We start from the raw sequence: 17,958 nt of genomic DNA on the forward strand, positions 1-17,958 counted from the left end.
AGGTGCCTTCGGAACGGATTAAATTCGTAAGTCGAGGCACCACTGTACTCCAACATGCAACAACCTCTCTTCCTGGGGTAAGAACAGCATTATCTCAATTATATTGCATTGTAGTTAGAGTACTGCACCCGCCCGCCCCCGAAATGATTGCACCATGAAATGTTAGTGTGGTGTGGAAATGCCTTTCAGGAGTGCATTTCCAAATCTAACATAGCAAGTGGATTCTCTGATATCAAAGAACCCTTTTGGGCTCTTTCACCTCCAGTTGAATGAACAGGGTTTAAAGCCTTTGTTATAAAGCCCTAGGGCATGGGTGTCAAACACAAGGCCCGGGGGCCAAATCCGGCCCGCCAGACCTCGTCATGTGGCCCGCCGAGCGCCCCAGCCAGTGGGACCCAGCAGCGGGACCTTGCTGCTGAAGCGCCGCGCCGACAAAGTGCCAACAAACAGCTGGGGCCGGGGGGGGGGGTAGAAAGGCGGCCGGAGCAGCACCGCACGGAGAGTCCCGAGCCTCTGGGACGCAGCAGTGCTCTGTAGCACTTTGAATCCTCCTCCTCCTGCCACGGCTCGGCGCCTGGAAATGGCTGCTGCTGCTGAAGCACAGACAAAGCACCCAGCAGCGCCCCGTGGAGGAGGAGGAGGATTCAAAGTGCTACAGAGCACTGCTGCGTCCCAGAGGCTCGGGACTCTCCGCATGGCGCTGCCGGGCACCGACCCGGCAAGCCGCCTCCTCCTCCTCCTCTTGCCTCACCTCCTCCTCCTCCTGCCGCGGCTCAACCTCATGAACGTGAGCTCAGCAGCAGCTCAGCCTCACGAACGTGCAACTCTGAGGCTTTACGCACTTCTCCTAAAATGGACACCCGCTGCCTCACGCTGCACAGGAAATGCTTTTTGCCCCTGGGTCCCTTCGCACTCTTTTCTGGCGCTGAATCAAGGCGGCGACCCCCCCTTCCCTTTCTTTCTTCCTCTCTCTCGTTCTTATTCTTTCTTTCCCTCTCCTTCCTTCCTTCCTTCTTTATCTCTGTCTTTTCTCCCTCTTTCTTTTTCTTTCCTTCTTTATTCCTTCTTTCCTACTCTTCTTTCTCTCACCTCTTTCCTTCCTCTCTCCCTCCTGCTCCCTCTTTTCTTTCTTTCTTCCTTACTTCCTTTCTTCCTTCTGTCCTTCCCATCTTTCTTCCTCTCCCTCATTCTTATTCTTTCTTTCCCTCTACTTCCTTCCTTCTTTCTCCCTTTCCGTCTTCTCTCCCTCTTTCTTTTTCTTTCCTTCTTTATTCCCTTCCTTATTTCCTACTCTTCTTTCTCTCCCCTCTTTCCTTCCTTCCTTTCTCCCTTCCACTCCCTCTTTTCTTCCTTCCTTCCTTCCTTCCTCCCCTCCCCCTCCCTCTCCTCAGAAACATAGGATGCTGCTTTATACTTCTGGCCCTTAAACCCTGGAACCAGGAGAGCAGCTCCAGTGAGTCAACCTCAGCCAGTCCCTTTGGTGACGGGTTGTGGCTCACTGGCAGAACATCTGTCCTGCATGCAGAAGGACCCCAGAATCTCCAGGTACTAGTAGCTCTGCAAAGGTCCTGCATGAAACCCTAGCGAGCCTCCACCACCCAGTGCAGTTACCAAAAATCATTTTTCAATAAATTGTACAATAATTGTACATTTGAATATCTACTTGCCATTATTCTAACTATGTTTCTGCTTTCAGAGCTAGTTATTACTTACATTATTACAAAAAACAGTAATAATTGAATGCAGTGACAATAATTTATGATAATAAAGAGTGGACACATAGTCCTACAGATACAACCGGCCCTTTGAGGGTGACCAAACTGCTGATGCGGCCCCCGATGAATTTGAGTTTGACACCCCTGCCCTAGGGGACTGTGATTGACTTACACAATGGCTAGCAAGGAATGGAAATATCAAATACAGACTGTATTTGAATACTAATCTAACAAATAAGTTGTAAGAGGGGGAAAAGAAAAACCAAGAATGCATTTTAGATTTTGAAATTTCCATGTGGTCAAGATTATTGCAAATTACGTTTCAGAAACAATATGACCTAGCTGTTTTGATCTATGGAAACTGATTCAATTACGGAATTAGATTGCTTTGTGCAAGCATTTTGACATTAGGCATTCTGTATACAGAGATGTGTCATGACAAACTGGGTGTTTTGCCAAAAGTACAGCACAGAAAGACCTAAAAAAAACCCTAATATAATAAATGATTTCACATACCACTGATGACATTCTTGAATTACAACATTGTAAATCCATTCATGCTACAAAATAATGACATGCTTCTCTATGCAGCAGAGAAAGTATTAAAAAATTAGAACAAATTGGTTGGCTGGGGTATTCATGTCAAATTCCAAGGGCGATTTTTGTGACTTCCAATTAGAGAAGGTTGGAACATACAACAGTATATCAAAATGTTGAATTCTACATCTCCATTTTAGCCCAAATTCTTATGTGGTATGAAACTGTAACAAGCTCCATTTCTTTGTACATAGAGTAACAAGTCATAGAATAGCAATAGAAAAATCAAGCCTTCAGTTTTGCCAGCAATGCACCAATTACTAGATGACATCTCTGAATTCCCCTCCCCCCGCAATCGTTTCTTAGTGCAAATTCCAGTAACTATTTGTAATCTACTGTTATGAACACATCTCCATATATTTTTCTGACAAGCAAAACATTACAGTTCTTAAAAATGGAATTTCAGAATAAATCTTTTTCACAGTTATGTGCATTGTCTTTCACTTGGCTCTTAAAACGCTGTATTATTCCACTGTCCACTTATCCGTCCTTTAGCATATTAACAGCTGGAGCCTATGCATATTTATTTACAAGGAAGTGTCATTATGTTCAATTCCAGGCAAGAGAGCGTATCATAGCAATTTAATAGTGCAGTCCTGAGCATTTAGAAGCAAGTATTATTGTAATGAACTGGACTCGCTTCCAGGTAAACATAGTTTGAATCAAACTATAAATCTCTCTTTCACTGTGAATCCTGTCAATCTGATATAAACTGTTCCTCGACTAACATGCAAATACATGTAAATATAAGTACTAAGATCGAATTGAGTGACAGCATCATGCTAAATTTACACTGGGTGAAATCTTTTAGGATTTGGGATCTTAGATACATCGCCATTGAGAATTCCAATGCTGGCAGTGCAGGTATGGAGTGGGAGAAGGTAAGGGCAGAGTATTTTAGCTATTACACGTAGAGGCAAACTCGGCCCTCCAGATGTTTTGGGACTACAATTCCCATCATCCCTGACCACTGGTCCTGTTAGCTAGGGATCATGGGAGTTGTAGTCCCAAAACATCTGGAGGGCCGAGTTTGCCTATGCCTGGTCTATTGAGTTCAGAAAGAGTGTTTTTAACTTGCACTACCTCTCTTGTTAGCATATCATTATGCTAGCATAGGGAATGGAAGCAGAGTCTGGGGAAGTTTAGAATAAGCCTATTTATTACTCCCCTAAAATGTCATTGGTGCTGCCCCTTTTTGCCTCTTCTACTAGCATGTCTGAGAAATGATTATGAAAGTATAATGTTCTTCTAACTGCAACCCATGATCTAGTACAACATCCTCTCTTGTTTGTCCCCATGCTAATTTCAATTTGTTGCTTAGCTTTTCTAGTAGGGCTGTTTCCCGTACAGTATCATAGTCCTGTGGCCAGCCACGATGGAGCTCAGTGGATGGAAAAGCCAGCCAAGTCTCAGGGGAGTACTTGCCTGAAGGTAGAGACGATATACTAAGTCCAGCCTAGTCCTAGGTCAGGAAGAAGAAGAAGAAGAAGAAGAAGAAGAAGAAGAAGAAGAAGAAGAAGAAGAAGAAGAAGGGGAGTAGTAGTAGTAGTTTGGATTAGATATCCCACTTTATCACTACCCGAAGGAGTCTCAAAGTGGCTAACATTCTCCTTTCCCTTCCTCCCCCACAACTAACACTCTGTGAGGTGAGTGGGGCTGTGAGACTTCAGAGAAGTGTGACTAGCCCAAGGTCACCCAGCAGCTGCATGTGGAGGAGCGGAGACGCGAACCCGGTTCCCCAGATTACGAGTCTACCGCTCTTAACCACTACACCACACTGGCTCTCCCAGGAGTCAGGAGTATCTCAGTTCACGTAGTCAGATGATCCGGGGTCAAGAAAGGCAATGAGAAGCAAGAAGAAGCAAGGTCTGGTCAGGAACAATGAATGTTTCCAGCAACTGACTTAGGCTGGAAACCCTGCTTAAGAAAGCTGGAGCCAGCTGGTTCTCAGCAACAGCAGGTGGAGTCACCTCGCCTTATGCTCCTTCAGGCAGCTGCTCAGCAGGTGAAGCCGACTTTTGGCCCATGACATACAGTTTGGTACCAGTGGCCCATGTTCACTTCTGACCATGAGTGAGAGAGCTCCCTGGGAGAGCTCTTTTGATGAGAAAGGGCACTTTGCAGGAAATAGTGTGGTCTCAGAACACATGTAGGAAGAATGCACTACAGATATAGTGGAACCTCAGTTTATGAACACCTCGGTTTATGAATTTTCGTTTTACGAACGCCGCGGACCCATCTGGAACGGATTAATTCACTTTCCATTACTTTCAATGGGAAAGTTCGCTTCAGTTTATGAACGCTTCAGTTTATGAACAGACTTCCGGAACCAATTACACCCATGCTTTGGGTTAAGTACGCTTCAGGTTGAGTACTCCACGGACCCATCTGGAATGGATTAATCCACTTTCCCTTACTTTCAATGAGAAAGTTCGTCTCAGTTTATGAACAATTCAGTTTAAGTACTCCGCGGACCGTCTGGAACAGATTAATCCACTTTCCATTACTTTCAATGGGAAAGTTCGCTTCAGTTTATGAACAGACTTTCGGAACTAATTGTGTTCATAAACCGAGGTACCACTGTACTTGCTTCCTCTGGGCATTCTTGGACTACAACTCCTAATATTATGAAGCACAGTATACAAACTTAATAAATAAAATAAACGTTATGCCTTTATCTATTTATTTGGCACCATCAATGGGCATGGCATTTCACACTGTACCAAACAAAACTATGGGTCCATGCCCTGGCTTTTTTACAGTCTAACATCTTATACAGAAGGAGGCTTCAGAGTGAGGGAAGGAAGATGGAGGCAATGACAAAGAAGGGGAGAACCTGCGTTCAGTTCAGATGCATGTTCTTGGGCTTTAGTAGGCAATGAGGACTAAGTGTTTATATTATTGAGCACAGCACCTATTTATATGGGTTAATCTTATGCAAGGCTAGGGCTTTCTGAAAGCCAGAACTCATTGGGACTCACCACCTCTGTGGTGAGTTCCTGCGGCTCTGTGGTGCATTCCAGCACCTCTTCAGCATTGGGTGTAAGGTGTTGGGGTTATTTTGCTGCATGGATGGCTCCCAAAGTGGTTGTGGGTAGTTGTTGCCCCTAAAAAAAGCTCAACAACTTAGGTGTCCTCCTGAAAGAAGCTCAACAACTTAGGGTTGCCCTTCCAAAAAAGGTGGGAGTTCCTGCACCTCTTTTTCTAGAAAAAAAGCACTGTGCAGATGAATATCACTGAAGAACCTTTACACCAAAATATGCAGGGTTTTTAGTATGCACTGAATGTTACACATGTGAAAAAGTACAAAACATCAGTTCAAAACTGTTCGGTGCAGATATCCAAAACAGTGTTAACTGTTTTGCCTAAGAAATATGATGTTCAGAGCAGGCACGCAGCTGAAACTAGAGCAGAATTAGTCTGACGATATGAAAAAAATAATACAACTTTGTTTACTGCTAAATCACTGCTTCACTAATCAGTTCAAAATGCAAATGCAGGCTATTTTCATCCGTATCTGATAAATCAAAACAGGCTTTTCAGAACCATCACACACCCCCAAATACAAATCATTTGTCAAATTAGCAATCTGCAGATGAAAAGAATTTGGAAGGTAAATATGAAAAACTCCTCGATTGAAACAACACCGTGAGAGGATTTGCACACACTATTGTGTGTTATTTTCATATTAATTCAGAAGGTAATCTAAGTGCCATATTGATATTCCTCATGAATAAGCAAGTATTGAATTAAAAAATTGGTTCAGTGTGAAAATGAAACCAGTGTGTTTTCCTCTCTAAAGGACAGCTCTCCTGGCCGTGCTGATATCAAGGTATTTTGGACCACAATGAGCAGTTGTCAGAGATGAGAGAAGCTGTGACCCCAAATATGTGGAAGGCACCAGGTTAGGGAAGGCTGCTGTGGGAATTATCACATGCCTTTGTTTGCATCCTGCTAGCTACAATATCTGAAATGCATTTTTATGACAGTACAATAGGGACAATGGATGGGGAATAAGTGAAATGAGGATGGAAGCAGTGGAGTAAGAGAATGGTGATAACACACCTTCCACAGCCTCTCTTCTGACAAGGTAGTTAGGCATTATATATAGGCACGAGGGTGGCACTATGGTCTAAGCCACTGTGCCTCTTGGGCTTGCCGATCGGAAGGTCAGCAGTTTGAATCCGCGCAACGGGGTGAGCTTCCGTTGCTCTGTTCAAGCTCCTGCCAACCTAGCAGTTCGAAAGCACACCAGTGCAAGTAGATAAATAGGTACTGCTGCGACGGGAAGGTAAATGACATTTCCGTAAATGGTGTTTCTGTGTGCTCTGGCTTCTGTCAGCGGTTTAGTCATCCTGGCCACCTGACCCAGAAAGCTGTCTGTGGACAAACGCCGGCTCCCTGAAAGCGAGATAAGCACTGCAACCCCATAGTCACCTTTCACTGGACTTAACCACCCAGGGGTCCTTTACCGTTACCTCTTTAGGCATTATATTGGGTCCTGAAGCAGGAGTTGATGATGGAATTTGAAACCACTTGGTCTGCAATGCCATTGGCATGGGAGATATGTATCCTGACTGAAATGTAGAACCAGAGGTAGAGCATTTCCAGCTCTAATTTTTTCCAACCTACTCTCAAAGTTAAATAACATCATTCTTAACAAAACATGGAAGATATTCAGTGTGTGTGTGTGTGTGTGTGTGTGTGTGTGTGTGTGTGAACTGTAAATTCTGAAGTGTTTCTCTGCAACCACAAGAGTCCGAGATTTATTTTAGAATAATTTAAATCACGGCTCTCCATATAGCATGAAGATCATGTTAATGATGTAAACAAGCCATTAGGGAGGGGAGGGGGTCATGGACCAGAGGTTAGAGTACAAGTTTTACATGCAGTCAGCCCTAGGTTGAATTCCAGGCATTTCCTCTTAAAAGAGGTCAGGTGGTTGGGCTGGGACAGATCTTGGAAAGCTGCAGCTACTCAGAGTAGACAACTCTAGACTGGACGGACCAATAACCAGCTTTGTGCATTCACATTCTCGTCATGCTGCTTCTTGCTCCACTCCATCCCAACATGTTTAAAACTTATTTGAATTCCAGTGTGACAGCTGTCAAAGCACATCAAACGTATTCCTTTAAAAAGGAAAAGGTAAACTGTCTAGTGCCTAACATGCAGCATTCTTTCCATCATTATCATTGTATATCATGTTCATTTATGGGCAACTGCAACAACTAAAGGGTTCTGTTAGGATGGAAATATTCCTTTTCTATGCCATCGACCCAGAGTCCATGTTTCTATGCAGAGAGACCTGCAGTTTATTTCATTGCAAGTGGAATTCAATTTACTATGAATTCTAAGTACTTCGGCACGAAAGCTCACTGTCTCTGATACATCCTATTGTTATGTGAATTAAATATTCCTTTGGCTTCTGAAAAAAATGAACAATTTGTTTTTGAGCCAAATTAAATAAAACAACTAAACATCATTAATGTCCCTCGTCCCTGAAATCTCTCAATTTTATAACATATACTAGGATTTCTAATTAATCTTCGATGTAAAATGACAAGATTATATTCTGTTTTATTCAATTGTATCCTGTGTTTCCTTTAACAAATATCCAAGGTGGCTCACAGCACAGTCAAAATGTTTAAACCCAATCAATAAGAACTATATAAACTGATCTAAAGGAGAAAAGACAGCTGATAATTTTTAAAACAAATGAGCGAACAAACAAACAAACAAACAAACAGGGGGGAATTAAATCCACCAGCAACTCAGCAGGAAAAATGTCTGTCAGAAAGGTGATGTTTTCACATGCCAACAGAAGTAAAACAGAGAGGGTGAAACAGGCTTGAGGGGAGAGTACTAAAGCTTCGGAGTGCCCATGGAGGAGACAATTCTCTATGTTCTCTCTGGGCACAACTCATATGTTGGTGGGGACATAAAGAGATCTTACTAATTGGGCAGGTTCATGTAGGAGAAGAAAGTCCTTCAAGTATCCTGGTTCTTAAGACAGTTTAGGGCTTTAGAAGCAAAGGACAAACAGTGTTCGCCCAGATATGTATCCAAAGCCAGTGAAGTTGTCTTAAAAAGGAAGTCATGTGATTCCCAGCTAAAGCCAACAGTCTATTGGCCACATTCTGGACCAATGTTTCCAGACCCATTTCAAAGCCGGCCTCACACAAAGTTGTGGGGATGATTAGGGAGGAAAGTGCATTGTAATAATCCAGCTATGTGTGTTAAGTATGGCATGTGGAGTCACCAGAGGCAGATTTGATTTCTCTGCCACCTGAGAATCCAGGATACAGCCTGCAAACCAAAGTATTCAAGCTATCCCCTTTCCATACCAGGCTGAACTCCTATTGCCAGATCAGCCGTTCTAGTGTCCAGGAGCACATCTGCCTTCTCTAGATAATGCTTTCATTTGTTTTCCCTCACACAGTCCATTATTGACCTCAAGGACTCATTTAGCATCACAACCACCACGCCAGAACGTAACACAAAGGAGAAATAGAGCTGAGGAGCATTCATATGTGGATGGCATTGTACTCCAAATTCCTGGACAACAGGTCCCAGTGGTTTCATGTAGCTATTGAGTGACTTGAGAAACAAAATATTTGGGAACCCAGCAAGCCAAAGAGAGTTCTCCAGTGCCATTGGCTAGAACTCCTCCAACAGGAAGTGACGGAACCAGCACAAAGCGGTGACACCAAGTCCTATCCCGGCTAGGTTATATTGAAGGATGTCAACAGTAGTGACAGCTGCTGAGAGGTTTAGCATAGAGAAGTAAAATTTCCGGAAATTTTGAAGCTCGGGGAAAAAAACCAGGGTTTTCTTTTGGAAAAAACAACAGAAATTTTTGGAAAAATTAAAAATATATATGCTACATTAGCATTTCTTTTTTCTTTTCCAGATTGAAAGTCATTCTGTTACTTTAGAAACATAAAATATAACTATGGACAATTTTAAAGGGCATAAAATTATCACAATTAGCATATTAAAAATATAGTGTATCCAAACAGGAACTGAAATTTAACTTGTCATTCATCACTGTTTGCTATGCAACATGCTTACTCCACCTCCCATGTTTTGCCCATAAGACCTTATGTATTTCCTCACACTGATGTGTGTGGTCTGTTAACCACTTTAGCTACTACTATATACGCTTAAATTAGTTTATTTCACCTTTTTAAAGACTTTCATTCCCCCCCCCCATAACACTTCTCTAATTGGCACAACAGCACATATACCTTCAGGCCCTTTTTGTTGCTCTATATTTTCTTCAGTGCTTTGAGGCCTAGTGAAGAGGAACAGAACCAATGCATACCACACGCATGCAAAAACAAAACTGAAATCTTTTTCTTTTCTGGTGACAACAGCACCTCCTAAAGGAAGAAATGTATCTTGTTCTTGCATTGGAGAGTTCAGTTTGTAACCTAGGACTTGCTTGTCCTCACAGAAATTAGAATAATCTGGTACCATATTTATTTTTTAAAAAAATGATTTATAAAATATTTGAAGCCCTTATCTTAAAATATTTTGTTCATCATGTTAAAATAAAACATTCCACAATCTATTTTTTATTTTTTCAAATTTTCCAGAAAAACAAAACAAAAAAAGACTTCAGGAAAAAATGAGTTTTTCCCAAATTTTTCCGATTTTGTTCTGGGCCTTCACATTTCTAGTTTAGCAGAACCAAAAGGGACTCACTCGCCTTAATCACTTTCTAGCAAAGATAACAGTTATTAGCTGTGCAGGAAGGGGAACCTCAAACCTCACAACCTCTGTTCCAGGGAATCAAGAGAAAACTAATACTTAATGTTCACCAGTGCTATATGTTGACAGATAAAAGGGCTATTAGTCCCCAAACCATTTAAGTATTTTCTCCCAATATTTATGGTAAGGGCCCCCTGGAAATTTGACTACTGCAGGGGGAAAGAGGAAAACACTTCCTCTGGCAGCCAGGGTCTTCTTCCTAGTCTTGCTTTTCAACCAAATCATTAGTCTCAGTGAGATGCTGCCAGCTGGGAACATTGTCAGGTACTGACAGAGGTAGTCGCAATTCTAGATCTTTGATTAACTATATGTATGCAGATCATGCAGATGCTGGCATAGCCTACATAGCTGTCAACTTTCAGATTTGAAAATAAGGGATCAGCAGCCTCATCTGTCCCGGGGACAGTCTACGATATATCTAACAATCCAGGATAGCAGCAGGAAATGGCTCTGGAATAAGGGAGTTTCCCGCAAAAAAAGAGAGGGAGGGTTGACAGCTATGGGCATAGCAGTGGGCCTGGGCTTTTTGCAGAAGGTGCCTGCAGCACCTCCAAACCTCCATTGCCATTGCTTGCAAAAGGCCACAAGGAATGGAGACAAACATCTCCTCTGCTCTCCCAAACTCTTTCTGAACTGCCATTGGAAAAGGAAAGCATTTCATCTGTTTACACTCTTTGTGGGATCTTTGGGCAAGGCATGTGGGGGGGCCATTCACCAGACATTGGGCGGGAAATTGCCACTGACAAAGTGAACTTAATTGAACCCTGCATTTGTCACAGTGTGGAGTCCTGGCTTTCTAAAAAAAAATAATCACAGTTTGACTGAATCAAACATTTCACATTTCTGAACCGAAGCAGCATAACCAATGCCATATATATATAACTTTAAAGAAGCTGCAAATCAACAGGAACTCAACACTTCTGAAATTTCATCTGTTCCGCAGCAGAGTTCAGCTTCCACAGGGGAAGGTGGGGGAGAACTGAATAAGCCCTTCATGTACTTACCGTGGACGACTGTGGATGCCAAGAGCATTGTGAGGAACAGCAGCTGTGGCGGCCACATGACTGTGGGCCGAAACTTAAGGGTAATTCAGCAGCGAAAGTTTCCAAAAAAATGAATCAAGATTTCTCTCTGCTGGTAATCCTCCAGGTGCTAATTCGCTTTAATCCAAATGGGGTGGCTGAAAAGACTACCCTCTAAACCAACACCCTCACCCAGTGTCCAAAATTCAAGACCTAGAAAGAAAGAGGAAAAAGTGAGAAACAGTTAAGAGACTGGATGTTTCTAAGCACCACAATCATTGTACATTTGGCAAACAGTTGCACCAAGTAATACTTTCCAACAAGCCTTTGCTCATGTCTACGTTCGATAATTAGAACTAGAAATCTGTCAGGATCAGGCAGACATTCTATTGAAAATTTAAGCATAGGAATAATGCAATCTGCACAGATTGCATGCAGGCATCAATAAATTGTATCTGGAAAGCAAGACCTAAAGAGAAGACACAAAATAGCAGTGTGGAACAATGCTTTGTTATTTCTTCCACAAGTTTATGAGGTCTAATTACAGGCTTATCAGGTCGTTGAACCATAGTCCTGAACAGATGTAAATGTATAATAAACAAAATAGCAAAGTAAACTCTCCCAAGGCACAAGACTTTCTCTGCTTCACTTCCCAATCCAAAAGGGTAGTAAGTAAAAAAATAAAATAAAAGTTTTATCATTTACATAGTGCTTTTCGAACGTGCATAATTATTTGTCTTGCGATCCTCAGAGTAGGTAAGTTATATATTTTTTTAAATTGTGATATTGCAGATGACAACCTGATGTTGAGGGAGACAGCGGCTGCGGCACAGATTTATTGTATTTATCAGCTTTCATGTGAAGGAGCAAACACAGACTGAGACAAAAGTTAATTTCCTGAGAGGGCTCTGGAGCCCCTAACAAAGTACTTCTGCTATCTTCTCCGCTGCCGCCGCCCTCACCCCCCCCCCAAGGGACTTGCTCATTTTGCATTACTGTATATGGTTGCAATAAGTTTACGATGTGGCTGGAATCAAAAGGGGGTGGGGGTAGGGTAGCCTAACAACCCCAAGTGGTTTGCAGTGAGTAAATCCTCAAGGACTACTGTCCTAGCCTGGCTGTCAGTGGGCTTCAAGAAATGGAATCAAATGGAAAGGATATAACTGCAGCTACGTCTAAAATACTGTTTGTGGCTCTGCATTCAGCTGGAGAGAGGGTGCAATATGCCTTCCAAACTTATCAATTTTAGAAAGTTTCATCTGACAAGTTTGCTCGGACCGACTGTAGATGCTAACAACAACAACAGTTACTGACAACTGGACTGAACTGCTTTTCAACCAAACCCACAGGGATATTATGGCCATAAAACCTATTCCCTGTCCCTTCTAGCACCAGTCACTCCTGAAGGCTCATGCAGCAGATTGCAGCAAGTGAGTAAGGTAGTGTCCCACCCCAATCTTGCTATATCAACATCAGACCCTCCAAGTGTCCCTATTTTCCAGGGGCAGTCCCGGATTTCCAGGAGCCGCCCCGGTTTCTGATTAGCTCCCAGAACTGCAGTTCATAAAAGTCGTGGGGATTTGTAGCTCTGTGGTGTAAACTGCAGTTTCCATGATTATTTTGGGATGGGCGTGTTTTAAACATATGCAGCCTAAGTGGGGATGAGGCAGAGAGAGAAGGGTTAAACTCCTTCAGCCCTGATGTTAACTTCTAACTGTGGTTAGAAGTTAGCTGAATAGTTCAAACTCACCCTTACTGTTGTATCTGCATCTTGTCTTTGTACCACTGGGTCTGTGTGCAAATGCGACTTAGTTTTAAAAAAAGAAAACACAAACTTAGCAGCTTTTGCAAATACTCCGTGTTTGCAATAAAAGCGGATTAAAGGAGCAACTTGAAAGAATATCAAGGTGTGTCTGTAATTGATTGTATATAAAAAAATATGTTCGTATGTAAAAAATACACCCCCCCCCTCTCCAATGATAATAGGCTAACTGATAAATAAATGAATATCCTGCTGGGAAGCAATTTCAGCGGGAATGTTTTCCACATGAAAAGCAAGTTTAATTGTCTTTCAGAACTGTAAGTTGTAATAAATTTCTGTTAATGTTTAGGAGCAAATTTGGTTTAATGATCATTGCTATTTTTGGCTGCAGGGTGACATGAAGTTTAAGTGTAAAACAGATTAATGTTTTACACTACGATGGTTTTCTTGCAGACTCTCCTTGAGTTAACCTTTTCACACCTCAGAAACCATTTAATATAATTTCACTTCTAATAGGCCAGAGGCAAACAGAAGCATATTTGCCACTGCTGAATGAGAATTTCTTTTCACATACAAAAATGTTTTATATCTGCCTATCGGCTTCAAAAAAACCTAGGAGATGGTCAATGAATAATTGTGCAGTAGAATTAATAAAGGGATTTTCGGTAGATGTGGAGACCCAAGAGAAACTTGCCTCTGCGTACAGACACACCCATGGACTGGGCGAAGGATCGTTGCCAGCAAGCAAACAAGCTTTGTTGAGCTGAGTCTGAGCCACTTCCAAAGCACAGGAGTGCACAAAGAACAACACTCTTTAAACCTCCCCCAATTAAAATGTTCTGGTAACATCTGGGGAAAGCTGGAATCTCTTATCTAAATGGAACACTGAATCCTTAGGAAATGTATTTTTGTTAAAATTGGGTGGGGGGGGGAGGAAATGTATACTTAGAAGAAGAGTTTTATAATGAACAATAAAGTTTCTCCTGAAAATTGGTACTGTGTTACTTCAAAACCCACTATGAAGTGTCAAAGCTGTGTACCATCCCCTCCAGGCTGTAGGTTGATCTAAAAAGAAGCAGGAACAGAGAATTTCTGTGGTGGAGGTAGGGAAACTAACAGAAAGGCTCCTTCGCCCACTGGTGATGAATAATGCAGGCTCGGAAAGCAGCTGTAATAGCTCCACAGAATTAAATGCCATAATATAAATAAAACAAGTAAAAGACGGTTTAGCATATTAAATGCTCGGCTCCTCAAAATAAAGCCCGGTATGGAATGCACATGCACACGCAAAAAAAGCTGTTTCCCCGATTTAAACTTACTAATGATCCATGGCATGCTACAATTAAAGCTAAGCACATTTCCTTTAAATTTGGCAACAACAATGCTTTTCTGTTTAGCATTATTGTTCCCCCCCCCGCCCCGGGAAGGTAAGTTTATCCTAAATAATTCTACACTTTCAGCCACTGAATTACATGGCAGCTAAAATGCACGCTGTGAAGAGACACGCCAGCTCCCTTCAGAAGTTCAGGGCTCGCCTGGTACACAGAGATCACAGGGGCAGACTATCCAGTGCATTCACATTCCTCAGCACACAGGGACATTATAGACGCATGAAGGGACACAAGTAGGGCAGGATGAAGCCAGGTACAATGCTGCATTCCTAGATACATCCACTGAGTGGGTGAGAACACTTATGATATCTGAAGGGGGTTAATAATAATAATAATAATAATAATAATAATAATAATAATAATAATTTATTATTTATACCCCAGCCACTCTGGGCGGCTTCCAACCGAATATTAAAAACAGTACAGCATCAAACAGTAAAAACTTCCCTAAAGTAAAATAATTGCTTATTGTCTTGACATCTGCTGGGAGGGCGTTCCACAGGGGTGTGTGTGTGTGCCACTACCGAGAAGGCCCTCTGTCTGGTTCCCTGCAACCTCACCTCTCGCAATGAGGGAACCGCCAGAAGGTCCTTGGTGCTGGATCTCAGTGTCCGGGCTGAATGATGGGGGTGGAGACGCTCCTTCAGGTATACAGGACCGAGGCCGTTTAAGGCTTTAACGGTCAGTACCAACACTTTGAACTGTGCTCGGAAATGTACTGGGAGCCAGTGTAGATCTCTCAGGACTGGTGTTATGTGGTCCACTAGTCTAGCTGCCGCATTCTGGATTAATTGCAGTTTCCGGGTCACCTTCAAAGGTAGCCCCACGTAGAGCGCATTGCAGTTAGTACGCCAAGACAGATCAGAGTCTTAGCAGAGAAAGTGGACTCACCTGCTTTGGATAAAAGAAATGCCCTTTTTTACAATGTAAAAAACAAGAAAGTGCATACCATAGGTAGCATCGATCAATACTGGTTAATATCTGTTGAATTTTCCACAGGCATAGCTTGGACTTCCATGGTGGATACTAACAATGGTATTGCGCTTTCGTGTTTTTATGTTGCAAACGCTCTGTGATCCTCAGTTGAAGGGTAGTTATATAAATTTAATAAATAGTAATTCAATAAATAATATTATTATTACAAACCTTATTACGGTCACAGACCAGCATGAGATACAAACACGTGAATAAAATAAAGCATATAAGACTTAAGGAAGAGAGGGATAAAAGCAAATACAGTGCGGGAGGTACGTTCGCAACCCACGTCTGCGCACGCGCAGATCGTGATTCGGCGCTTTTGCACATGCACAAAGTGCGATTTAGTGCCTTTGTGCATGCTGAAACCCGGAAGTAACTCATTCCGGTACTTCTGGGTTCAGCGTGGAGCGCAACCCGAAAAAACGCAACCTGAAGCAGCTGTAACCCAAGGTATGACTGTAGTTAAAAGTGGTTATAACTCACCTAAACTTACAATCTGATAGAGACAAAAGACAAGTGGTTAAAAGGGAGCAACTATAAGGAAGGGAATGTGAAGCAGCACAGGTCTTGGATAACGGGTTTAGGCCTGGTTTATGTCCATCATGGAAGCGCAAAACCCAGCAACTAAGTACAATGATAATAGAGCTGGGATAGCTCAGTTAGTAGAGCACCTCTTAATCTCAGGGTTGTGGGTTCGAGCCCCACATTGGGCAAAAGATTCCTGCATTGCAGGAGTTGGACTAGATGACCCTCGTGGTCCCTTCCAACTCTACAATTCTGATTCTAATAATGTGCCTCTCACCCACATGGCTCTTCTTTGCTGGGATTGCTCTGCTCTACATTTAAAGTACTTGATACAATAAATTCATGGCAAGCAAATGGGGAATAGTGTATAAACAATGAAAAAAGAGGGAGAAATCCACAAGCAACTAAGCACATTAAATATTCACTTTTAAACAGACAGGGAAATAACCTGAAGGTAGTCAGTAAAAAACAGGCATACAACTCAAGTTATAATAGTCAAATAAAGAGAATAAAACAGAAGGACATAAAGGAGTATAGGGGAAAATCTTTGAAACCATGTTGTCAAAAAATGTAGCATGCTTCCATGGCGTCTTGTGGAGATAATAAGATTCTTTGTAAAAAGCTGGATCAAGGAAGTTGAGGAAAACAAAAGTAGCTTATCAACAGCAATGAAAAGGAGAACTTTAAAAAGGGAGAGAGGAAATGTCAGAGCAAGCGCAAAGAAGAATCTTGTAAATTGTGGCACTTTAAAGACTAACACATTAATTACGGCATAAACTTTTGCAGACTACAGTATACTTCATCAGCCGCACAAAGTGTTATTATGCTGAGTTGCAGGTGTGTGTGTATTTATTTATATATATATTTAATATAAATATATATAATTCAGCTTCAAGCACTCAGCTTCCTTCTCTTGAGGGTTTTCAAGCAAAGTGCATGGTTGAAGTTCAAGAAAGCTTTTCAGGACAAGCGGCAAAGTGCTTACCCACCTCTATTAAGAATGCATGTGGAATACCACAAATATTGGCACTTTAAAAAGAAATGCTGAAGTCCCACCATTTATACTAGGATGGATTATTATATGATGGAAAACTCAAATTAAGATGGAGTGAAACAAATGATCAGAAATAAGGCTGGCAGGGAGTTGCAAGAGAGGGAGAACCAGACTTTTCAGTATGTACTCTGCCAAGCTCACACCATTCCACTGGCTGCTGATTCATTAAAGGGCTAGGTTCTAGTTGTTACTATTAGTATATAAAGCCCGTAACAACTTGGGACGAGTTGACTTGTGAGATCAATTGGCAGTGTTGGCCACTACTATAGATGCCACATAAAATCACAGAATTGTAGAGTTGGAAGGGACACTGAGGATCATCTAGTAGTCCAACCTCATGCAATGCAGGAATATGCAGCTGTCCCGTATGGGGATCGAACCTGCAACCTTGGCATTATCGGCACCACGCTCTAACCAACTGAGCTATCCAGGCAGCAACATAATACCCATTCTACATTTGTAAGAACTTGATCTTTTAGTGTAGGAGCATCTACACTTTGGAACTCCCTGCCTATTGATATCAAGCAGGAACCATCAGTTGTACTCTTTGCAGTGTCTGCTAAAAACGCATTTGTTTAAGCAATCCTGCCCAGATGTTTAGAAAGGTGATGTGGGTTTTAACCTGTTTTTAGTCTATATATTATTATTTATTTTATTAAATGTGTGTATACTGCCCTCCATGCAAAGATCTCGGAACAGTTCACAGCATTAACTTTTCAAACGTCTTAAAACTATTGTTGCTATTTTTTTCTTAGTGACGATTTTATTGTTCTGCCTTTTTTGTAAACGGCTTTGAGGTTTTTTTCCTTCTTCTTCAATCAAGCAGTGTATAAATTTAACAAAATAAATACTGGTTGGTTGGTTGGTTGGTTGGTTGGTTGGTAGTTTGCTCTCATTGGAAGGAAGTGGTCCAATGGAGGCTTCGTACCCTGCAGGTCCACATCTTCTCCCAAGACAAACCCTACCCACAGCTGGAATGCTTCCTTTTTGCGCATGCCAGCTTTTATGGGGAACTGGCTGTCCATCTTTCTACAGCATCATAGACCCTGGCTCCTTCCTTCTGTGAAGGAAGACCTCTTTCTCCAGCCTCAGAAAGGGGGAAATGCAATGACCCCTGGAATGCCTTCATGGGGACTACTGG

At 42.1% G+C, this 17,958-nt stretch overlaps 1 protein-coding gene across 7 annotated transcripts in view; it reads right to left on the reverse strand.

Moving 5' to 3' along the window:
• ADGRL3 (adhesion G protein-coupled receptor L3) overlaps positions 1-17,958 on the reverse strand; it is a 506,197-nt gene that overhangs the window by 325,425 nt on the left and 162,814 nt on the right. For all 7 annotated transcript variants that reach the window (XM_088658771.1, XM_088658770.1, XM_088658773.1 and 4 more), the window contains exon 3: positions 11,090-11,320. In XM_088658771.1, the coding sequence (XP_088514897.1) occupies positions 11,090-11,147 (58 nt within the window). In that variant the 5' untranslated portion in view covers positions 11,148-11,320. The remainder of the gene's footprint in view (positions 1-11,089; positions 11,321-17,958) is intronic.

Source organism: Zootoca vivipara, chromosome 15 (genome assembly GCF_965207765.1).
Source record: "Zootoca vivipara chromosome 15, rZooViv2.hap1.1, whole genome shotgun sequence".
Taxonomy (NCBI): Eukaryota; Metazoa; Chordata; class Lepidosauria; order Squamata; family Lacertidae; genus Zootoca; species Zootoca vivipara.